Here is a 23494-nt window from a genome sequence, read left to right on the forward strand (position 1 = left end):
CATAGGACCGCTCTGGGCAGTTGAGAAAGTGCTATGGACCGCACCGGCACTCAACTTGTTAATACATTACGAATATTTTTTTTCTTGATAGTATAAATGAATTGTTTTAATTTATATGAACTGACTTTCCATTTATTAACCTTTTTGGCCCTCTGAAGAGAAAATATGGCCCTTGGGCTAAGTTGAACAGCTGTATTGTTCGTCTAGCAACATCGAGACGAATTTTATATGCTCCCGGTATTTAATATTTAATATAACAACTGGTCGGTTTCGGCGTTATTATGTTGAGATTTATTCGAGTTCCAATGTCGGAAAGCGGAATATTGCGTACTGAATTATGTAATGCAAGGAAAATTTATGTCTCCAACCATTAAGGGCAGGTCAGATTTTGGCATACGATTCTATATTTTTGGGAAATGATTCTCAATCAGAAAAATGTTAACAATACGAAAACAAATGTATCGAAAACGAAGTTTTAATAGAAAAAGTTGAATAGTAGAAACTAGTCAGGAATAGTTATTAATTGTAGATGCAGGTGACATCAAAATAAACAAATATCAATACATACAAGAAAAAAATGAAGTAATCGGAATCGGAGTTCAAATAAGAAGCAAAACTATGAGAGAATGAAAATTCAGTATATAGTACGATCCACGAGATCGAGACGACGAGTTAACCGAATGATGAAAAACCTCCTGGCCAACCTCGTAAGAGATAATACTAACATCTACTTCTCAATAGGCTGAATAGTAGAAGAAAATATACTAGACAAGAAGAAGACAAAAGTCAAAACACCATACAAGAAATGAACAGAAATGCCATTAAATTGTATACGGATGGATCAAAAACAGCAGAGGAACTGGAATAGGAGTGTACGGGCCTGAAAGTCTAGGCAACGCACCAAGTATTTTTCAAGCAGAAATTTATGCAATGGAAAAATAAAGTAGCTGATAAGCTCGCTAAAACGAGAGCAGATAAGCCCTTCAAAAAACCTGAACCCTTCTGTGATATCAGCTACAAAACAATGGACAAAGCACTGGAGAAGAAGGTAGATAGGAGCAAAAATAATTATTGGGACAACCTACAAGAGCTGAGACAGGCAAAGACTCTTCTGAAAAACTGTAGCCAAAGAAGATCTGCTGAATTCATCAACCTAAGTAAAGTCAATCTACCAACACCTGAAGACGCTAGACCAGGCGTATAATGCAGCGTGCAGATCAGATGTGAAGACGGGATTCTCCAGTATCGCGGCAAGATAGAGTAGAAAGCTCATGGCAAGGACAACTTGTACTTCTTGATTAATACAGAAAAAATGATCTCAATCTCTCTGTAGTTGCTCAAAGTAGGACAAAATCGAGACCAAAAAGTCAGTTACAAACATACAGGTTACAATCGTGTTAAATACACTCACGATGACATTTTTGACAAACATAAAAATATTGAAATCGAATAGTACAATCAATTGCTATAAATTCTTCCCATTCTATGTTTTATTTGATAATGGGATTTTCCATTCACAAATATTGAAATAATTAGATTTTCCCTATGTTATATATACTGAAATAAGGCAGTTTCACGTTTTACATAACAGAGTTAATTCGCAAATCCCGCATATTCTGTGGCTCGTAATAAATTATTTTTGTTTACCGAGTTCTCTTATAGGTCCCTCAAGAATCTTTTAGGTGCTGGTGGTCCCTGATGGATGCTGAAAATGGAAGGTAGTTGCTTTATTACGCTTTTCTATCCATTCTATTTGAACACCTTTCTGTCGTCGTGGGATTTTCCAATGGAATTAAATATTGCGAATCTAGTTCAGGCTAGTACTTTCAAAAATAAAAGATATTGTTAATATAAATCTATTGAGTAATTCAAAATTTCCTCTGGATGGGGATTCAACAAGAACAGTTTTAACAAATGGATTTATTTTATGAATTTTAACTCATTCGGAGCCTCTATTTTCTCAATGAAAACTCATGAAATACCTCAAAACAATACTGTGATCATTTTGTAAAAGTTCACATAACATTCCTTGAAAATTTTCTTGAGGATTTTAACAAATGTAATTCGTGGACTATCGGTGCATTGTCTTTGTGAAAAAGTGGTTTTCTCTTCAGCATTTAAGGCAGTTTTTTCTTGATTTTTGCATTCAAACAATCCAACATATCCCAAAATACTGAAGCCGTAACCTTCTCAACTGACTGTTGTGCCTTTGGACACTTCTGACGTGGTTTATCGACTGCAGTCCTATCAGATGATGATCGTTTTGATTTAGGAGTGAAGCTATGGATCCATGTTTCATCCAATGTTAAATTGGAAAAAAAATCTGATTTATTAGTTGTAGAAAAACTTGAAGAGCAGATCCCAGAGAATCAACCACAATTCGCTGAACATCTATCTGGTAATAAAAAATGAAAAACAAAATAGATCCACCTACCGCGTTGTGTGTGAGAAATTCTTCAGGATACCGGGGTTCACGTATTTATTTGAAGCTATCCACCCCATCATTAGTACATAATGAAGACGTTGTCCTGTTATTTTCATGTAATAGTGATTTAAACATCCAGTCCCAACTATACATGAGCTACAGGATGCACTTCCATCTAAGGAGAAGGTCCTGGAAACTGTCCTGTCTGGTTGTAATGGAATTATAGAATTAGGTGAAGGAGCGTGGCACGTTTGATATACTCGGAATTCCTTGGATGTTTGTTTTCTATATAAGTTTTTGTCATAGCATTGTTTCTTCTGAATTAAGTTCTAGGAAGGTCTATGTATTTATTTACTTTGTTCTTTTATTACCTACAACTTTTGATAATTTCCTTTGTATCTATAAACAAGTTCATTTAGCGCAGTAACTTAGTTTATAATAAATAGTCAGATGACACGAAATAAAAAAGTAAATGAAGAATTCAAATAAATAATTTCAGTTTTAGTGATAAGTTAATAATTATAAGTAAGTTAAGTGTAGTGTGAAGTCGTGAACTTTTTCAGTGTTAGTATTCTTATAGGAACAGAGTTTCTTAGATAGTTAACCACTCTAGAAATAACCGCTAAGGGAATATATTATTTTTTTTTTCATTTATAGAATGACCCCGTAGTGTACATTGTATACTTAATAGCATAGTGAAGGCTATATATTGACATAAGAGTTGAGATGAATTCAGATTTCTCATTTTAAAAAAATTATTTCTCATTATTCATTTTTTTTGTAGTTGTCGCAAATTATTATTCAACAGCTGTGCAAATTGATCGAATAATTTAGGATAAAAAACAAGAATAATATTTAATATTTGAATAATATTTCCCTCCTGCTAAGAATATTCATAATTGAATTTTTAAATGAAACGAAATTTTATTAAAGACTGTTGTGTTTTAATTTTTTTTTTGCAACTATGAGTGGGTGCGTTTCTTAATGTTTTCATATCAGAAAAAAATCTCCGGTAATTTGAGAGATTTTGTGCTTTCTCATTTTTAGATTAAAATTGTGTGGAAAGCAATTGGATGATTAAAAAATGAACCGTGAAATTGTCGATGAAATTCTAGAAAAATCTCAAGATGATGATATTAATTGCTTTTAAAAATCATTCAAAATAATGGTGAAGTAGTTTTTTTCATACTTGAAGAAACAAAATAATTGTAAAGAATTCTTGTCTTCTGCAATTGAAATTGATGAACTCATACATCAAGAGATTTTTCATTAAAAAGTTTTTCTGCAGCATCTACAAATTATTGCACGTTAAAAAATTTCATTCCAAAGAACTTCCATGGAAGGTGACCAATTGTATGGAATGATTCTCGCTGCATTCCAATTATGAGTAGAAACAGAAATAAAATATCCATTGTCTACACGATGCCTTCATTATTTTTGAAGTATGAAGGAAGTCGTTTCTCCTGTTCAAATGAATAACTCGACTCACCTTTTCAATTTAATTAACTGATTTAAAGTTTTATTACGTGCACGAACAAAACGAGTCTAAAAAAATTTGGAAAGAAAGCGCACAAAGACATTGGATACTAGGCTAGTGGTGTAAAATATCCATATAATATTGGATCACGAGTTAGGGAGATTTAATATCAAAGTACCATTATGAGAAATAACGTCTATTCAATTTCCGGAATATTTCCAGAAAAATATTTCATTCAAAATCCAAAGGGTCTTAGTATTAGATCTAACGGGTTTCCACCGATTTGAAATGAGCTTCACACCTGGTAACAAAAACAATTTGAAGCACAAAAAAGTTTTATTGCCTCCTATTCACATTAAGCTTGGCTTGATGGAGCAATTTATCAATATTAAACAAAAACGACCTCTGTTCCAAATATTTGGGCTATTTTCTCGATGGAAGGATAAGAGGCTTCACTCATAGTAATGACGCAAAATAATATAAATGATTTTTTCTACCCTTGTTTCATGATAGAAGAATAGAAAATGAATTTCAAATCCAATGATAAGGATATAGTTTATAGTGGAGGGATATTCAATTACAAGTTATATTAAATATTGTACATTTAGACTGCTACGATTGAATAAGCTTGTTTAATTTGGATGTTCTTCAATATTTTTAATGCTAATACAAATCTCGTAACAAGGTCTAGTGTCAGTAAGTTGGTAGACATAACATTACTTGAAAAATTTGGATCGTTTTTCCATGATTAGGTCTGCAAACTTTTCACGTTTGTCAAGATCGACATCTAACAATTTATGAACCAACTTAATTTTATATATCAAATTCTCTGGACATTTGTCTAGTACTCAAACGTTTTTTAACAAGACATCTAGACAAGATTTCTTTTCAGTTGATGCAATTTTTCTGCGTCCTGATTTGGATAAATCTTTCACTGAACCAGAAACTTACTTACTCATTCACTGACAGTGGATCTTGTTATGGGATTTCAGTTAGGATATAAATTATTAACGATATTACACTTTTCTTTTTGACTATCACCATATCCTAATATAATTAAAATATCGTTCTTTTTCAGATAAACGATTCATTGTGACTTTTAATAAGCTTTAACAATAATTCGATTGATTAAAGATTGAAGAAATTAATCTTTCTAATAGTGTCAGTACTTATAGCGGTTATCGAACAACAAGGATTATTAGCTAAAAATCATTAGTAGTCTATGCAGTAACTGGGCGGAAATTAGGAAAACGGTCATATTATGTCTGTCACTCAGTAAAAGCTCGCGGGAAATTTAACCACATTGTTTTTATAGTTTCGTTTTGATTTTAGCTCACAAACTGAATATATGTTACTAAAAAAAAACAACTATAATAATCGATGCCGTTTCCATCCAACATCCATCGAAACCACTATCAATAAAACCCATCCAAAAATTTGTCAAAAAATTTTCAAAATCGGTAAATGTTGAAAGGTCTTGATTGAAATCTCGACAAAGTATGACATTATTGTGATTTAACAAATTTCTGTGTTGATGTATATCAAGTTTAAATGAAATTTCGTGTAAATATTTAAACATTCTCGTTAATCAAATTAACGTCATAAAAAATCATGGAAGAATCTGATTTTAGATCAGAAGATACCTAAAATGAAGAAATTCAGAAGCCTAAACATATCAAAAGGTTTAAGAAGTTAAAGTTCATTTTGATATTACCCCTTCATCGCTTCCTGTGAATCTTTTACTGTTCATAGCAGTGCAGGCATTCACACGGTGCGATATCAGGCGAATAAGGTGGGTAGTCTAAAACTGTGATGTTGTACTTGCGAAGTTCTTGTTGTTCAAATATGTGTATTTTAGGATCATAATGCCTAATAGGCACATAATTTTCAAATGTTAACAGAGAAGTTATCAATCCTCAGATCCAAAGAGATTATTATGGTTATTTAACGAGTATAAAGATTGTAAAATTTGAAGAATTTCGATATTTTCTCATAATTTCGATCTCATTTGAAAAAAAAAACGATTCTCTCAATCAACTCTATTAAATTCATTTTTTCGCAGGTTTCACACCGTTATACAACGCAGTGTTTTATAAAAGAGAGAAGTCCGTCGCCATGTTATTGCAAGCAGGAGCATGGCTAAGGCCGTCGTATAAAAACGAGCTTCATTTATTGGGAGAAACAGGTAACTCGGAAAACTGATAAAATTTTATATATAAATAATAACCGTAACTTGGTGAGATTATGGGCAATCGCGTAAACACTTGAATGTACGAAAATTCCTAATATTTTCAAAAACTGTGTTTCGGGAGCCTCTTGGAACATATTCCTTTATATATCAGAGCAAAAATCAGGTTGCAGTTCAAGTAGCTGCTAGAAATTATCCAAATAAAAATTCTTTAGGCAAATGGATAGAAAGGGATGCAACTGGTCACTCAGATTTCTAGCTTTTTCATGTACGTACGTGGAAAATGTTATGAACAGTACTGAAAATTTGAATTCGGAACGTTTTTTATAAATTTAGACTTGGTATTTTTATTACTAGACTGCTTGGTCAATTTTCAATTTTCGTAAAAAATGGAATATCTCAAGAATAGTTGAATCTAAATTCATGAGACCCCATTCAAAATAAATGCTATTTCCTGTGTAGAATTTGAAAACCTTTTCATTTACGAACTTTCTTTCAAAAAATGTCTGATCTGCTTATTACTATTTCTGGGACATTTGAACTGATCGAGATAATTTCGTATCGTAGAAATCAGCAGTATTTGATTGTGTTTCAATACCTCCTGGAAGTATTTTCAATAATTAATTACAATTTATGACAATTTTCTTTCTTTTATGGAGTTAAACAAAGAGTAACTTTTTGTTGAAAAACGATTGATTTTGTTCAACAACTAGCGTTTGTTTTTTCAATTTAACTTACAGTGCTTACATTACCTGCTCGTGAAGTTAAGATTTATCATTTAAGAATCACCCCATAAAATTATCGTTTGATAAGAAATCAGCTAAGTCGAATTCTCAAGGGAATAGATTATCATTTATTTCGATGCCGATATTAAGCCTCACCATAGAAGTTTCTCTAGTCCCATTGGAATAATGAATAATTCAACCTTTCCTCCTTAATTATAGAAATATGTTTGTGGAAGTTCGTATGAACTACTCCTTGCCCAATCTGCAATTTTGATTCGATATATATGTTCATGGCTAACGAGGTAGTGATTAGAAGATTTTTTTATATATAGAATAAATAAAAGTTTTAAATTATTTCTTTGTGTGCTTTATTAATAATTATTCTCTGCCACATTCTTTGGTCAGAAGTTGTCGGTGTTTTATATTCCATACAGTATTCATTTAATTTAATATTTTAGTATTATGAAAGATAATATAAAAGAAAGAATTTGGCTCTAATTTATAGCAAACGCTTCCTAAAAACAAACTTAAACCTCTAATATAAGACAATCAACCTGAACTCAATGTATACTCAATAATGATGAATGGATATGAGCTTTTCTTTTCATAAAAAAATTGGTTTCATATTCTCTCAATTTTATAAGTATTACTAGTCTAGCCTAGTATGAAGAACTTTTATTAGTTGTGGTTCACGCATAGTCCTGAGACCTATTCTATCAGCTCAATTTTTAATTAGCCAATCACTCTCTCATCTTATTCCCTTTTATAGCTCATTTCAAAAATTTTCAGCTCTTGATGAAGTTTTTCCTTCTTTCAATTTCCGGTTCTTATATTCTATCGATGATGGTTGACCTTGATTCATTTGTCAACATCATCTGTCAACATTTCAATCGGTAGTATCACTGTTATTGTCACTTTGGCATCATCTCCTCTCGTATTATTTTAGCAAGTTTCTCTCCATAAGAATTCCCTTCCACTTCATAGTGTCCAGGTACCAGTATCTCGCCATAGCTTATAACGACTTTGTCGTTTTCAACGGCTATCTTGTACCATACCGGTATTTCTAACTCTTTATTCCTTTTTCTCTCTTTTTATCCATGATCCATCTTCATAATTTTTCGTCTACAAAGATTGTCTTTCAACCGGAACGCACTTCCTAAGGCTACAACTTTCATGAGTAATTTTATAGGTTTCAGGTTTAAATTGCTTCTAGTTCTGCTTGAACACTACTCCTCCTTACTCCATTTTTTCCCATTATTGCTGTTCTCTGTACTCTCTTGAGCTTCTTTTTACTTGTTATTTCGTTCATGGATTCTCATCATACCTTCGGTTGGTGGTCTTTTTTTAATTTGAATCTTTTTCCATTCTTTTGTCCACAATCTTTCTCGATTAAAGTTTAGTCTGATTCCTTAGTATTCTATAGATAAAAACATTTTAGTGTTTTAAAGGTGGAAACAGAACTCTCGAATTGATATTGAAGGATCCACGTTGTACACCTGACATTGTGAACAGACCGGATGATAGCGGGAGAACTCCATTGCATCACGCCGCTCAGAATAATCATAAACATTGTTTGGAAGTACTTCTCAATTATGGTGGAGATCTATCAGCTACCGACGAGAACAATGAAAGTGTAGCTGATGTTATTTTTCAAGAAACCGTCAATCCTGAGCTGTTCATAACTGGTGTGTTGAATGAGAAAATTCGTACGAAACAACTTGAGCAATATAAGCATAGCTACCTCATAGGTGAGTCTTGTTCCATGAAAAAATTATAACCACATTAAAAAACAATGAGAATTTTTGAGATTCTTCAGGTCAACAATGCAACCAACTGCTTTGTACAAGACTCCTAGCCTTGATTACTGAACGACTGGAAAACCAGATCAATCTTTTACAACTGTATTACTGAATCCGTTTTGAATCGATGACGTGGAAACTAATTGCTTCATTATCAGCCTGACTATTTAAGCGACTAGCTATATCTTATTTCTCTCATGTTTCTTTTCTCTTTTCAGCGGTGTAAGTTCCTGAATTAATAACTAGTTTTTGCCCCAGTACATTGAACATGTGTACAGGTTTTAAGCTGAGTTACTCAAGTACCAAAATATCCTTCTTCTTCTTCACATTCTTCCTTTTGCCTTCTCTAGAGCGTCGAAATTTATTAATTATTCATTGTTTTCCTGTATCAGCTATTTTTTCGTTCCATGTTTTTCTTGCTTTATCCCTTCTCCTTTTCGCCCTTCTTGTAATCGTTATAATTTCCTCAATACACACAGGTTATTCTCTAAACATCTATTGGAACTTTCTGGACTATTGTTATCAATGGTACAATATGTTAAAATTGGAGTTAGTCCACTTATTTGTTGTATTTGCCTGTTCAATCAATTAATCTTCATCAGCCTCAGTTTCTATGCTCGTTTTTGTTTAGAAATATTTCATGACTCTCTTGAAGCTGAGCCCTTAAAATGTGAAAACTGCAATATATTTGACTTTCGGCCCCTTTATCTTTTTTTCAGATTTTAGTGTGCTGGCGCCAAGAAAGAATGGAAGACAAATGGAGGTGATTTCTAGCCTGCTTGTAGCTGCTACTGAAGATGAAAAAATTGAATTCTTACAACATCCGCTTATTGGTAAAATTGTTACTTCCATATTTAATTTCAGTTCAAGAAAAAGATGGAAATCACTTGGTGTGAAATTGCGTGGATATTCGAAAATGTCCCGTTAAAACTGAAGAATTCGCTGGGCTAGACGAGTACTGTCAAAACTATTCCAGAAGTCAGGATAGCTCTTCGTTTGTTTTCGCTAGCTCTCCGTAAGCGATGCAAAGTTTCAGAATATGAATTGTTCTAGACTGCATAAGCTCCACAATCAACACACACCTGTTTGGTAGCAATAAACAGTTATCATAACTTTACGACTATTGAAGGTTCGTTCGAATTTCACAGGTCTCGTTGGAGACTTTGGGTGCATCCATTGGATTTCGAAAACATTCCTTAATCAGTATTTTAATGGTGGAGAAATTGCGAAGTTGCACTCATTCGGCAGATTTTGTGCAGCGAGTGCAAACTTTTCTGTAGCGCAGCTGTAAATCTTGAAATTTCTATAAATTGCATCATTTACTTAAGGTGAACCTTTCAGTTTTCCTATCTACTTGATCGTCTGTAGAGACAGCCTTGTGTTTTGACCCTCTTCGTCATGAGCATCAATTATCATTAGAAAGTTTCCATACCTTCGAACGATTCATTTTTAGATAAATTTCCGCTGCACTTCTTTTTGCCCGCAAGAAACGAATAACAGCTCATAATTCACACTTCATGAGGAAATCGATAGTGGCAACTATGCTTATATGACTGCAACTTGACATTAAATGACCTGCTGGAATTTCTAGTTTTTGCAAATACGGTTGAAATAAAATCATTTTATAGCGTTTTTGAGTAAATTACAAGGTTAAAGCATAAAAAACAGTCCGGATTACCAATATTTTGATTTACCAAATGCAGGGTTAGTTTATAATGGATGTATTGATATATTTCATTAAAAAAATATTATATTTGCACTCTATGTGGTAAGTAAGTAAGTAAGCATAATAACGAATGGTACATTGTTGAATTGCGAATGAAAGTGAACTAAACATTCTTGTTTAGCTCCTCCGAGTCCGTCTGTTCCTGCGTTCGTTCAGCCAGTTACTCGCGGTGGCTCGCGTCAATTGTAATTTGTAATGGAAGTGCTGCGTTTCTCTGTGAGCTGATTCCGAGTTAAAAATTATCGTATGAGAATGTTTACCTAATTTTTTTCACTTAATAAGTTGCATTTCTTGAACCTTAGGCAAATTTATCTCGCTACATCAAGCTCTAAAAATCTTATAATCAGATCGTTTATACGTATATATATAAATATATACAGTGCTTTTCAGATAAAAGTATCCACCTTTAATAACTTTTGTAATACTGGTATTTAGAAAAAATCCAAAAACACGTCAATTTATGTTGGAAGGGGCAAGCATTATGGCTTATTTAAACTTACTGGAAAAGCCACCCCCTCACCCCTAGCAGCATCCCCTTTATTTTTTTAAATTACTTTTCATATTTTTTATGTAAAATTTGGATACTCCTCTTTGAGCTGATTTCAAAAATGTATAATACTTGTAGGTTAAAGTGGTTAGTTTATGAGATAAACAATTTTTCTTTTAAGAGCACAAATTTTACTTATTATTTACTTTCACCTTATTTGCCTGTACTAAATAAAATGGGTTGTACAACAGTTCAAACTCTTTAATCTTTTTAACTGTGCTATTTATTCTAGTTAACTACTCTTTGCAAGAAAGAATTGAAATTGTAGGTTTATACTACCAAAATAATAATTGTGCAAGATCTGCTGCTAGAATATTTAACGAATTACATGACGGAAGACATGCAACTCATAAGTATGTAATTCAACTGATGGAGAAATTTACCACAACAGGGTCTGTTTGCAATAAAGTGCATAAGCGAGAGGGACTTGTAAATAACGAAGCAATCCAAGTGGCAATTTTAGGGCAAGTCAGCTTAGAGGCTCAACAACCCCAATCGTTGTCAACAATAAGTAGAGCGATCGGTGTTTCATCTTCTACAGTTTTCCGAGTTCTACATAAATTCAAGTACCACCCATACAAAGTTAAGTTGGTGCACGAGTTGAATGAAGATGATTTTGATCGTCGTCTAGAGTTTTGCGAATCAATAACGCAAATTATCAATAACAAACCACAATTGTTAAACAATATTTGCTTTTCTGATGAATGCTCATGGTCATTAAATGGCTTAGTAAGTAGGCATAATTGTAGATATTGAGCTGAAAGTGATCCACATATTATGCGTGAATTCCATACACAACATCCCCAAAAGTTAAACGTTTGGTGTGGTATCCTAGGTGACCACATTGTCGGACCTTTCTTCATCAACGGAAATTTAAATGGTGAATCATATCTTGAGTTACTCAGGGAAGGGGTTGACCCACGTATTACAACAATAATAGAAAATGATGATAACCTTTCCGAAGATTTACTGGTATTTCAACAAGACGGAGCTCCCCCACACTATGCTATGCCTGTCCGACAATTTTTAAACGAAACATTCCCCGCTCGTTGGATAGGTAGAAGGGGGCAGATGATGGAGTGGCCACCTAGGTCACCGGATTTAACACCCCTAGACTTCTTTTTATGGGGGTATTTAAAAACAAAAGTTTATGCTACCCAACCAGAATCTCTGGATGATTTACGACAGAGGATAGAAAATGAATGTCGATAATTAAATCCAGCCGTATTAAGCAATGTCAGAGAGGAATTTCAAAATGGATTATACCATTGTATGGAAGTGAATGGTGTTCATTTTGAACACTTATTGTAACGTCATAATAAATAGCACAGTTAAAAAGATTAAAGAGTTTGAACTGTTGTACAACCCATTTTAGTACAGGCAAATAAGGTGAAAGTAAATAATAAGTAAAATTTGTGCTCTTAAAAGAAAAATTGTTTATCTCATAAACTAACCACTTTAACCTACAAGTATTATACATTTTTGAAATCAGCTCAAAGAGGAGTATCCAAATTTTACATAAAAAATATGAAAAGTAATTTAAAAAAATAAAGGGGATGCTGCTAGGGGTGAGGGGGTGGCTTTTCCAGTAAGTTTAAATAAGCCATAATGCTTGCCGCTTCCAACATAAATTGACGTGTTTTTGGATTTTTTCTAAATACCAGTATTACAAAAGTTATTAAAGGTGGATACTTTTATCTGAAAAGCACAGTATATATATATATATATATATATATATATATATATATATATATATATATATATATATATATATATATATTGATTTCACTTTTCTAGAGCTTTACCTGATGTTGAAATGGTCGAGGATCTGTTACTTCTTCTATTTATGGATTAGTGTATATCTCATATTTGCTTTTAGTATGGGGGTTTACATAATGTTAGTCATAGACCAAGTTAGAGATCTGGATGGTCTTAAATTGGCACTCAAAATTATAGTTATATTCACAGCTTCGGGATTATTAGCGCATGCAATTTTACAGGTAAGAGTTCTCAAAATATCATTCACATAGACTGAATAAAACAAATTTTTTTATTGTCTATTGTTTCAATGTTTCTTGGGCTGTTAAGCAGCAATTAGAAATAACTATCAACACTGGACGTTCTGCAAACTCATGTATTTAACTCGAGGATGATTGTCTCTTCAAGAGTCAAGTATATGAACGTTGATTCGTTTTCCGAGAAGGCTTAGAAATAGTGTCAAACTTGGGAAACCGACGCTATATTTTACGCGATGGTTAAAGAACTCGGTATCAGCGTTGATAATATTGAAGCCAGAAGGGCGCCAAGACTTCTGATTTATTGCTCCGAATATTCACCATAGAGGATACAAAAAAGGCATCTCAAATGAATTTTTTTTGCAACATTCCTGTTTATATTCAAACCACCTTTCTAACAAATTTAAATGTTCACTGCCTGTTTTCACTGCCTGTTTTTATGCAGCATATTCTCCCGAACAAAACTTTTGTGAATTCATTCAAAGTAAACTATTTTGAACACAAGTATTTACCTATTCAAATTACAGGTTAAGTTCTTGCAGTTTCTACTTTTAGTCTATATGAGCATCCCAGAAGAACCTGGCTCAACATTGAAAACACAACATTTTTTTAACATAATCTTCTCAATTACCATCACATCTTCATTGGTGGAAAATCTTTGACCAACGAACCATTGGGGTTGAATTTGATTTCTATCACATTAAAGAGTTCATTATTCAGAAGATGACGAGTTTACTCTCTGACAGAACAGTGAGATCTACTTCAAGCATAAATTGAACTCGATGGTTTGATTTACCGCAGATGATAGATGAAATGTTGAAAGAAAAGAAAATGTTGATTTACAATCCTTGTAGCCAAATGTTGAAACGTTTCATTTTCACTTTTGACAAACATTTAAGAACAAAACAAAAAAGAGAACACATTTAAAAGAAATCGTGGTTAATAGTTTACACGCGCTCTTTACGCTTGACGTGGGGTTCGCTTGGGAATTTTTTGTTATCGAAAAGATTGAGTGTATTGAATTCTTTGTAAAAAATTTAGTTGAGTACGCCTTCGCAATAAAAATGTTCTGTTTGGCGATTCTACTTTAAATAAAAAAAAATGCATCAACACTCTTTTCTAGGGTTTTATATATCGATTGGAAAAAATGAAACCCTTATATGATCATTTTGTTGTTCGTCCGTCTGTCCGTCAAGATTGTTCATCTTGGGGAACTGGTGTATGTATTGATTTGAAATTAGAACTACAGACATCGCCAATATTCTTGGATCGCCCCGCGTCAGTTAACTGAATTAAAAACTAACAAGAAAAAAAGTATTCCAACTGTAAATAGATTAATTTCTGCATCTAATTTCCTTATTCGGGTCAAATTTCTCGGTGATGTAGTATTTGAATTTGAAGATCCTCTCAAAGTTCTGACCATCAGTATCTCGTATCGCGTTGAGGTATTGCTAGCGATTAAAAACCATAAACATCGTCTTCGCAACATTTATATTCAGTTCAATTTTCTGTTTAACTGCAATAACAGAATTTATAGATTTTGAAGACGCAAAAAATCAGTCAGGAATCGTCAGCATAGTGAATGGTGTTAATTACTTTACCATTGATTTTCAATCGAATTATTGTTCGTCTTAAGTACAGGTTTTCAAGTTCACGTAGTCCTTTTCTGGTGATTTGGTTTTTTAAATAGTTTCAGTTCGTTTTTAAAATTAACGAAGGGAGTCCAAGAATTTTAACGATGTCACATAATCGAAAAAAGTTAACTAAAACTATGTTTTTACTAGTTCTTTCTTATTAAGAGGAATATTAGATGATGTCTTTCATTTGACTATTTACCAGGAAATTGATTTTTACATCCAGACAACTAATTTGGACCACTTAACTACAAATGCTCCAATAGACTGGATGTTGTAGCATATGATCACAATGTCAACACACGAGGAAAACTGAATATCCATGAATATGTTTCATAAGCAGCTAATATTCTATGCAACGTTGTAAAACAAGATTTCCAAGCTCCTGGTTTCTGATCGTGAAAGGCTTTTTAACTGGTCCCAAGCATGCTTTTTGGGATTCAAATCAGGCAACCGGATGGAAATAGTAGATGAATAAAAACCTCTTGTACAGGCTGTTGGTGTGTCAATGGAATTGTTATTTTTTTATCTGTTTTTGTCTTTGTTTTGTCTTTTTATGAGTCTGTAGTTTTACTTGAATTTTTGGAAGCCATAAATTTCAAGTTACGATCATCAATGGCAGTTGTGAGTTTAAGCCTTTCAGTTTCACGTCTTTAGGCAACAACTCCAGATACTTAAAACCAATTGAGTATCCTCTAAATGTCCCTTTTGGACACATTCTTGCATCTAGTAGTTGAATGAGGAGACTTTTCAAATAGTATACAGTTGACACTTGATTTTTCGTTTTTTCTTGGTTTTTATCTATGTTTCTCAATTCTAGCTGTAAATATAACAAATTTTCAATCGACAAATAATTTGTTGGATTTTTCGAAGGAATGAATCCAATTTTGGTATATCTAACAGATATACAAGCATAAATCAATATTTCAAAACCACTATGCTTACGTTGATGTTACCTTGAATGACAGTGAAACAACAATAATTGATTAAGCTGAACTGATTTGATTGAAGCGTTGAAATTTGCCACAAATGATTAGTGTAGGTAATCTACAGTTTAAATATCAACTCATCGGAAACACTCAATCAAATTCGATTTGAGACATCCATCTAATAATATCTAGAGAGTTCCAAAGTGAAATTTGAAATATCGCATAGCTAGTCCGCTGAGTTCGTAATCAGACACTGCATTTTTACGCGCGCCACTCATAACATCTAGTAAATTATTTTCTTCAATATTACGATAAAGAAATCCACTTTTAAAAGTGAAGTACCATTTTCTATTAATTTTCATCCAGAGAGTGTCATATTAACATCATCGAGGCATCCAAATCGAGTCTGTTGGATCGAAAGAGAACTAAATTGATCAGGATCTAGTAGGCATACGATAAAGGGGTCAGCAACACATAATGGGCTGTGTAAATACTTTTTTTAAAAACAGAAGATAGATAGAAAACACATCAATCAAAAAATCGTGTGACTAACTAAGAAAAACAGATTTTTTGCCAAAAATCGATTTTACTCATCAATTTTGTAGAAGGATTTGTCTTTTACTTCATCCACAGCAAATGCTTCTTTATGTGAGCTGATTTTCTACCGGCGAGCATTTCTTAGAGATCAGTAGTGATTTAGGGCTAGATCTGGACTTTATGGTGGATAAGAAAGCAATTCATAGTGCAATTCGTTCAATTTAACCATCGTTGCCATCGACTTGAGAATCGGTGTATTGCTTGGTGAAACAGTGTTCTTTTCTTCGATCTATAATGCCTTTTTTCCTCGATTTTTGCATTAAAACGATCCAACAACTCTATGTAGTATGCGCTAATGATGGTCTCTTTTGAAGATAGTCGATGAACAATATTCCGTGCGTATCCGAAAATACTGAAACTATAACCTTCCCAACTGACTGTTGGGCATTTAGACGCTTCGGACGTGGTTCAGATGATGATCGTTTTGATTCCGTAGTGAACACATTCCCGTTTCATTCATATTTCATCGAATGCCACATATCAATGCAAAAAAATCCAATTTATTACATGGCCAAACACAACTCAGAAATATCAACACGTTGTTGTTTTTGATCGATTGTCAGTGAACGCGGCTTTCTTATGGTTAAATGTTCATCATGCATAATCGTGGACACAGTGCCTTCTGATATCTTTAAGGTGCTAGTTACCTCACGTAATTCCAATTTAGGGATAAATATAATCAATTGATGAACACAAGACAAATCCGTCTCCATACGAAAATGCGAGCTCTCACGACCTTTCAGTCCAAAGGAAAATGTTTTTGAACAGACAAAACATCGAATTGATGGGATATTTGGCACCTAATAATTTCTTCTAATTCCCGCAGATCAAGAATAAACTGCGAGATCAACGTTTTTCTAACCGTGAAGATGAGGTTAATGCATTCAAATCACGAGGTACCTCAATCTCAAAACTTAAGTAGCATCACTCATATTTCATTTTCTATCTTAAGAACTTATCACAAAGTTATACGATCATTTTTCAGCATTTAAAAGTGATGCTATTGTATTTTAAACGTGTAATTCACACGTGTACCTACAAAATAAATTATGTGATATCATATTAATAAGACACACAAAATGTATGTACCAGGTGTAGCAAATTCGAGGCGTATAATTTTAATCTTAAGAACTGTAATAGGTAGACAAACGATTAAATTGTATATATAAACCTTGAGTTAAGCGCCGAGTGTATGTGTGTGTGTGTTAATGCAATATTATTCAGTACATCGTTGAAGAATATTTGTGCCAGTAAGATTTCTCAGTAGCTTCATTATTTGTAATCCATGTGAGAAACAGTGAGATTGAATGTCATCATTTTGAGGATTTCATTTGTTCATTGTATCAAATTAATCTAGAGACTTCTTTCAACAAATATTGATAATTTTTTTTTATTTGAAAATATATTTTATTTGTTTCTTACATTTTTAATTAACGAATAATAGCAAAAGAACTACTTAGTTTTTGCGGGAAATCGAGAGAGATGAATATAACGATGATCCGATTGATAATGATAATGAAGATCAGTATTCAGTTATCAGTAAAATTGATGGAAAAAAGAATCCAAATAAGAATGCTAGAGTGTCTGCTCTAATCACTTTCTAAGTATAACTCCTTTTAAAGGAAAGTGTATGAGATATTGTCTCAATGAATCCGTGTACACACTAAATATGTTACGCGGCTTTGGTCTCAGAGACCAGGTTATCTACGTAGACATGTCTATAGACCAATCTCCGTCTGTGGCGAGCCAAAAAATAGGGTCTCTCGACAGACATGCAAGACTTCATACTACTAGACATTTTAACAGTGGACGACAAGCTAAGTCTAGACGTCCTAACCTGTCTCCAGCTACCGAATGGCGTCGTTCAACTATTTTTGAGTTCGACTCAGATATTCTGAAGGTTTACATGAGTCTCCACTTGCTAGAAAAAAGAAAATAAGCTAGGATTGTTTATCGACCCTGCGACTATCAGAATCAACTCTTCAATATCAGTAGGCGTATACGGAAAAAATTCTTTTTCTTGTGTAAATCTAGACCAGACAAAAAATGGTGTCTATACTTGATTTGATTATTTTTAAAAAAATATATGTACATATGATTATATATATATATATATATGTATATATATATATATGTATATATATATATATATATATATATATATATATATATATATTGATATGGTATTATAGTGTGTAATGTTTATTTTTATAAATTTTATTTTAAATAAAATCAGATTTTAATTTGGGCGCCATTAATAATTATTTGAATTTCTTTATTTTATTATGTTATTAATATTTTTTTTATTCTCAGGGTATTATATTGTGAGGTCAAATTAAAAAATTTTATTGCGATAAATTGTTATGGTTATAAGGTCAGATTATAATAGTTTTAAGACCGGGTCTGTTCTTTATAATGAATAAAATATTCAAAATATACAATTTCTTAACTAGCTATTACAATTATTCTATTTTACAAACATTCATTCATTCATTCATACTCATAATTACACTCATAAAACTAAATTATATGGAAATGTGAACTCAAATATTATATACTAAAAGAAATACTTAAACTTAATAGAACAGTACCTTAAGTGTTTGTTATGTTGTATTTTTAATTTTTTTTTTTTTTTTTAAATTGGAAATTGTTACGGCCTCCGCTGTAGTTCCACTCCTGTTCTTTTCCTTTTCACAACTTCTTTATCTTGGAAATTGTTCCTTTGTGAGTATTCTCACATTAAATAAAGTGAAATAACACTTTATTTAATTGTTTTCACTAATTTCTTATTACTACACTTATATAATTATTAATTATCAATCCTTTGAATATTTTATGCCTTTTTTATCAAGATTTTAATTTTTTTTAAATTTCAATTAAAATTATTTTACTCTTTTTTCTCTTGCAAAAAATTTTTTTTTCGTTGTTGATTCTCTTCTTCATTGTTTTTTTTTAAACAAACTTTCTTTTTTCTTTTAACCAATGATATTTATTTTAAAAGTTAGTTACTAAATTGTCATTTCTAAATTTTTAAATTATTGTGACTTTATTCAAATAATATTATTCTATAATTTCTTTGTTGTATTTATTTCATTCCTATGTTATTAATTTTATCATTGCAGTTGTCAAAATTTTTATATTTTATCATTTATAACCTTAAAATTTATGTTGGTATGTCACACAAATTTTTGAAATTGCTGCTCCTGTTTTTATCTGTCAATTTATGGATTAAATTCTTTGATTATACAGGATTTGTCAAAATTAAATAATAATTTAGAATATAGTGTTGGCCAAAACTTAATATAAAGAATGTTATTTATTTTAAAGTAACCGAATAACAGAACTGAACTTATTGCTTTATTTATATCTTATTATTATTTACTAATTTATTTTGGATATATTCATACCATAACAATATATATATATATATATATATATATATATATATATATATATATATATATATATATGTATATATATATATAACATATAATATTTAATTTTAGTGCATCCTGGATCGTCGAAAATATTTTCAACGTTACGAAATGTGGATGAATTTAATTTGTACCTGCCTCTCATTAACTGTAGCTGTAACATTGAAGGACTATACAGGAAATGCGAATAAAAGTAGTAAGTGCTCACCACATCCGGTTTCGTAATTGTGCTTTTCAAATTGTTGTATGAATGATATAATAATAGTCTATGTAAACCGAAAAGGTCTATCTCAAATTATCTCCAAAGTAATTACAAAAAAATTGTCATTTTTTCGGAAGATTTATACTATTTTTTTTACATCTTCTCACACAACACATCAACCGCTCGTTCAGGTGTAGAAAAACTTTGTCCTCGCAATTTATTTTTGGATCTGCAGGAATAAAAAGAAATCCTTGAGTACCAAATAAAACGGTAGGGCGAATGACTGTTCGAAAACGTTTTTGTTTGAACTGTTAGAGCTCGCGATGTCGTGGTGGAAAATGATTCATTTTGTTTGATTGGTTTTCCAATTTTTTTTCGAATACTTCTGGCAAACTATTAAAAATGTCAATAAAAACGTCCGATTTAAACAGTTCTCATGACTTAGGAAATAAGCTAAACTCATTTCTTTCACATTAGATGGTTGGCTTTTGAAATTTTGATGAAATCAAATCCAAAGGATTAAGATCTTGAGTTATTATTGACAATTCATCTATCCACCTGCCAGAGAGTACAGCAGAAAGCAACATTAACAGGAGTAGGAATAAAATCACGATAAATTTTTTTGAAATAAATAAAAAAATTAGCTCTATTCAAAGAATATTGTTCCTACGTGTTCATTTCCTACAATCCTTGTTCAAATATTAACTTTTTGTGGAATTTCTCATCCCTATAATATCGATTCAACTCAAAGTTAAACATGAACGTAGATTTAACACAAAACGAAGTGTGTTTCACTACTACCTTTTTCGTGACTGATTAATTCGAAATTTGTTTACAAAACTGCAGTTATTTTATCTAGATAATCAGTAATTAACTGAAAACAGTTTTTGAATTATTGTTTTATATCAAACTAGCTGACCCCTCGAACTTTATATCGTCTACTTGTTAACGAATGTCGTGTTGGAGATTAGTCCAACTTAATTTATGATTTAAATGATATAATAAATACATAATGAATATTAAGTTCAATACTTTTGAGATATTAACATAATCATGTACGTCAATCGCGTGTCAGCAAGATATAATTGAATCAAGTCATTGGACAGATTTCAACAAAGTTGATAGATATAAAACTGAAAAATATAGACATTTTTCACGATTTTGCCGAAAAATTCTATAAGTTGCTACTCGAAAACTAGAAAAAGCTAGAAAACAAGTTGTGAACAAAACTGAAGTGAAAACATACGTGTGTGGATGAAAATCTTATTGAACATTTCCTGATTGTGAAAATTAGATTGGATAAAGTCCAGTGTAAACCAAATTGCACATTTGAAGGAAATATGTATATAGATAATAATTTATCTGAACTAATAGCGACAATGAAGATCCATTTGATTGATTTATAGTAGTGGATGAAATTGATAAGCAACTTAAGTATGTATCGCCATCTAGAAGCGAAAATTGTAGATGTAGATATGTTTAAACTCTTAATCTATGAAACTCTTAAAAAACAATGTGAATTACAATTTTAATTATTATAATTAAATTCTTTCAGTCGCGCCAAATTGGGTGATGCATTTCGCAAGTATCGCGATTCTGATGGCTTGGATCGAACTAATGCTTCTAATTGGGCGTTTGCCAAGTCTCGGATATTATGCACTCATGTTCACATCTGTCTTGCAGAACGTTGTTAAGGTAATTAACTGCTATTTATTAAAAATCGATATCCATGCTCTTTTTATAAATGTTTCTTGATCCTACTGCACAGATACACTTAAAAATTAATATGCTAATCACAATTTAAAGCGTCTTTTCTTTCGTTTCCATATATTCAAAATGAAAATTTCCTCATACTGTGAGAAGTATCCATCATTATGGTAAGAAATAATTCTACAATATTATTATGTCACTTATGAATTGTTTCATGTCCAACTGATGCGATACTCCGACGTTGACATGGTCTGCTGGAATTTCCATGATAACATGGCCAAAGCACTGAATCATTATTATTGCAGTTAAATTTCCATATAAAAGAGTTCTATTGCTTTTTCTTTATTTGCTAAAACAGTACACAGTGCTGGAAAGAACCATAATTTTTATCAACTAGTATAACAAAATAAGCAGAATTGAATTTTTACAACAAAATTGAATAGAAGTCAATAATTTCTAAAAGATATGTTCAATGAAAAGTATTTGCTGATATAGATATGTTTGAGAAGAATTTGGAAGTTTGGTTGAGATTTCAGACTTCGTTGGCTTCCATTATTCTAGTTTTGATATAAAGGGTGGCCCAGAAAATACATTTCTATGATTTGACGTCGTACTTATTAATATTTTACAGTCCAAGATCGTGAGACAATTCATATTCTTTGCATTATATATATATATATATATATATATATATATATATATATATATATATATATATTGTGTTGTCCATACACTACAAAAACTTCTCCCCAAACACCCAGTGAGTTTCCTCATGAAGTTATAGCAAATAACTATTAAGGGATAATCAAAACAAAAGTTTAGTGAAAGTGGCAAAAAGTGCGTGGAACAGATCGCAGTCGATGTGAAACCATCCGTTCAACCATAGTTTAAGACTAATGCACACTAAGTGTGAATCTTGTAGTTAGAATCTAAACGTAAAACACTTATTGTTGAACTGTCTAAAGTACCAAAACTAAAGACTATCTAACAACTTCCCAAACAATATGAGCTGTCTACTTAACAATAATTGTAATCTCACAAACTTAATAAAGTATATAAAGGATATAAAATTGTCTGCTAAGTCTACACGTTTATCAAAATCGTCATCTGACAACTTATGAACCAACGTTACTTTATATATCAAGTTCCCTGGATATTTGTCTAGTACTCAAGCGTGGATCATCTTCTAACAAGACATCTAAAGATTTGTTTTCAGTCGATGCAGTTTTTCTGCGTCCTGATTTGGATAAATCTTTTACTGAACCATTTTTATTAGGCTTTTTCACTATTTTCCTGACAGTAACTCTTTTTATGGGATTTTGGTTAGGATATAAATTATTAAACATATTTCACATTTCTTTCTTTCACAGATAAACGATCTTTTGTGACTTTTAATAAACTACAACAATAATAATTTATTGAAACGTAACATTTGAAATAACAAAGTTCGTTATTTTTCCGGGATTTTTCTAAAAATCGTACAAGCTGTTTCCGAGATGATTTCCATACATAAAACTCACTCTGTATAAAAATAAATTCAGTTGAAGGTATATAACAACTTGCAGGTGATCTGTTGATTAATGTACTGATATATCAATGAAACGCTAAATAAGTTAAATTCTTTCTCGTATTAGAAACCTTCTTTCGCAACCGATTGTGGAAAAGGTTTATTGAATCTTACTCTATAGTGTTAATGGTTTCTTTAGTATTTCAATGTTATTATGCATCGTTTCAAAGTGAATAGGCAGCGTTGGAAATTATCACATCTCATTTTTCTTCGAATTGTTCCTTGAAAGTTTTATCGAATTTGAGATTGGCGATTCCGAAAAAATTCCATCAAATAAATTACTTGAGAGCATCTGGATTCGTGTCTCGCAGACTCTATTTCGAACCATTTATTAAGGGAATCCGTTATCACAAGTGGTATAATTATACCAGCTTATCGGTAAAAACCTTGATTTGAAAACAAACAAAGATCTGTTGATTCTTTGTGAGACGCTTGGTTTTTGCTTGAGAATCGTTGTAAAGATTCTCCTGAATGTGGAGAAAATTGAGTTTCGAGCTCTCACTTAATATTTGTTGAGAT

At 31.9% G+C, this 23494-nt stretch overlaps 2 protein-coding genes across 3 annotated transcripts in view; one reads left to right on the forward strand and one right to left on the reverse strand.

Moving 5' to 3' along the window:
- Nucleotides 1-23494, reverse strand: part of LOC130890711 (dopamine D2-like receptor) — a 158447-nt gene that overhangs the window by 61699 nt on the left and 73254 nt on the right. The gene's annotated exons all lie outside the window — the stretch shown is intronic.
- LOC130890704 (transient receptor potential channel pyrexia-like) overlaps nt 1-23494 on the forward strand; it is a 51061-nt gene that overhangs the window by 13797 nt on the left and 13770 nt on the right. For both annotated transcript variants that reach the window (XM_057794936.1, XM_057794937.1), the window contains 6 exons: nt 5965-6087; nt 8264-8563; nt 9334-9447; nt 12685-12887; nt 19569-19692; nt 21254-21393. In XM_057794936.1, the coding sequence (XP_057650919.1) occupies nt 5965-6087; nt 8264-8563; nt 9334-9447; nt 12685-12887; nt 19569-19692; nt 21254-21393 (1004 nt within the window). The remainder of the gene's footprint in view (nt 1-5964; nt 6088-8263; nt 8564-9333; nt 9448-12684; nt 12888-19568; nt 19693-21253; nt 21394-23494) is intronic.

Source organism: Diorhabda carinulata, chromosome 2, assembly GCF_026250575.1.
Source record: "Diorhabda carinulata isolate Delta chromosome 2, icDioCari1.1, whole genome shotgun sequence".
Taxonomy (NCBI): Eukaryota; Metazoa; Arthropoda; class Insecta; order Coleoptera; family Chrysomelidae; genus Diorhabda; species Diorhabda carinulata.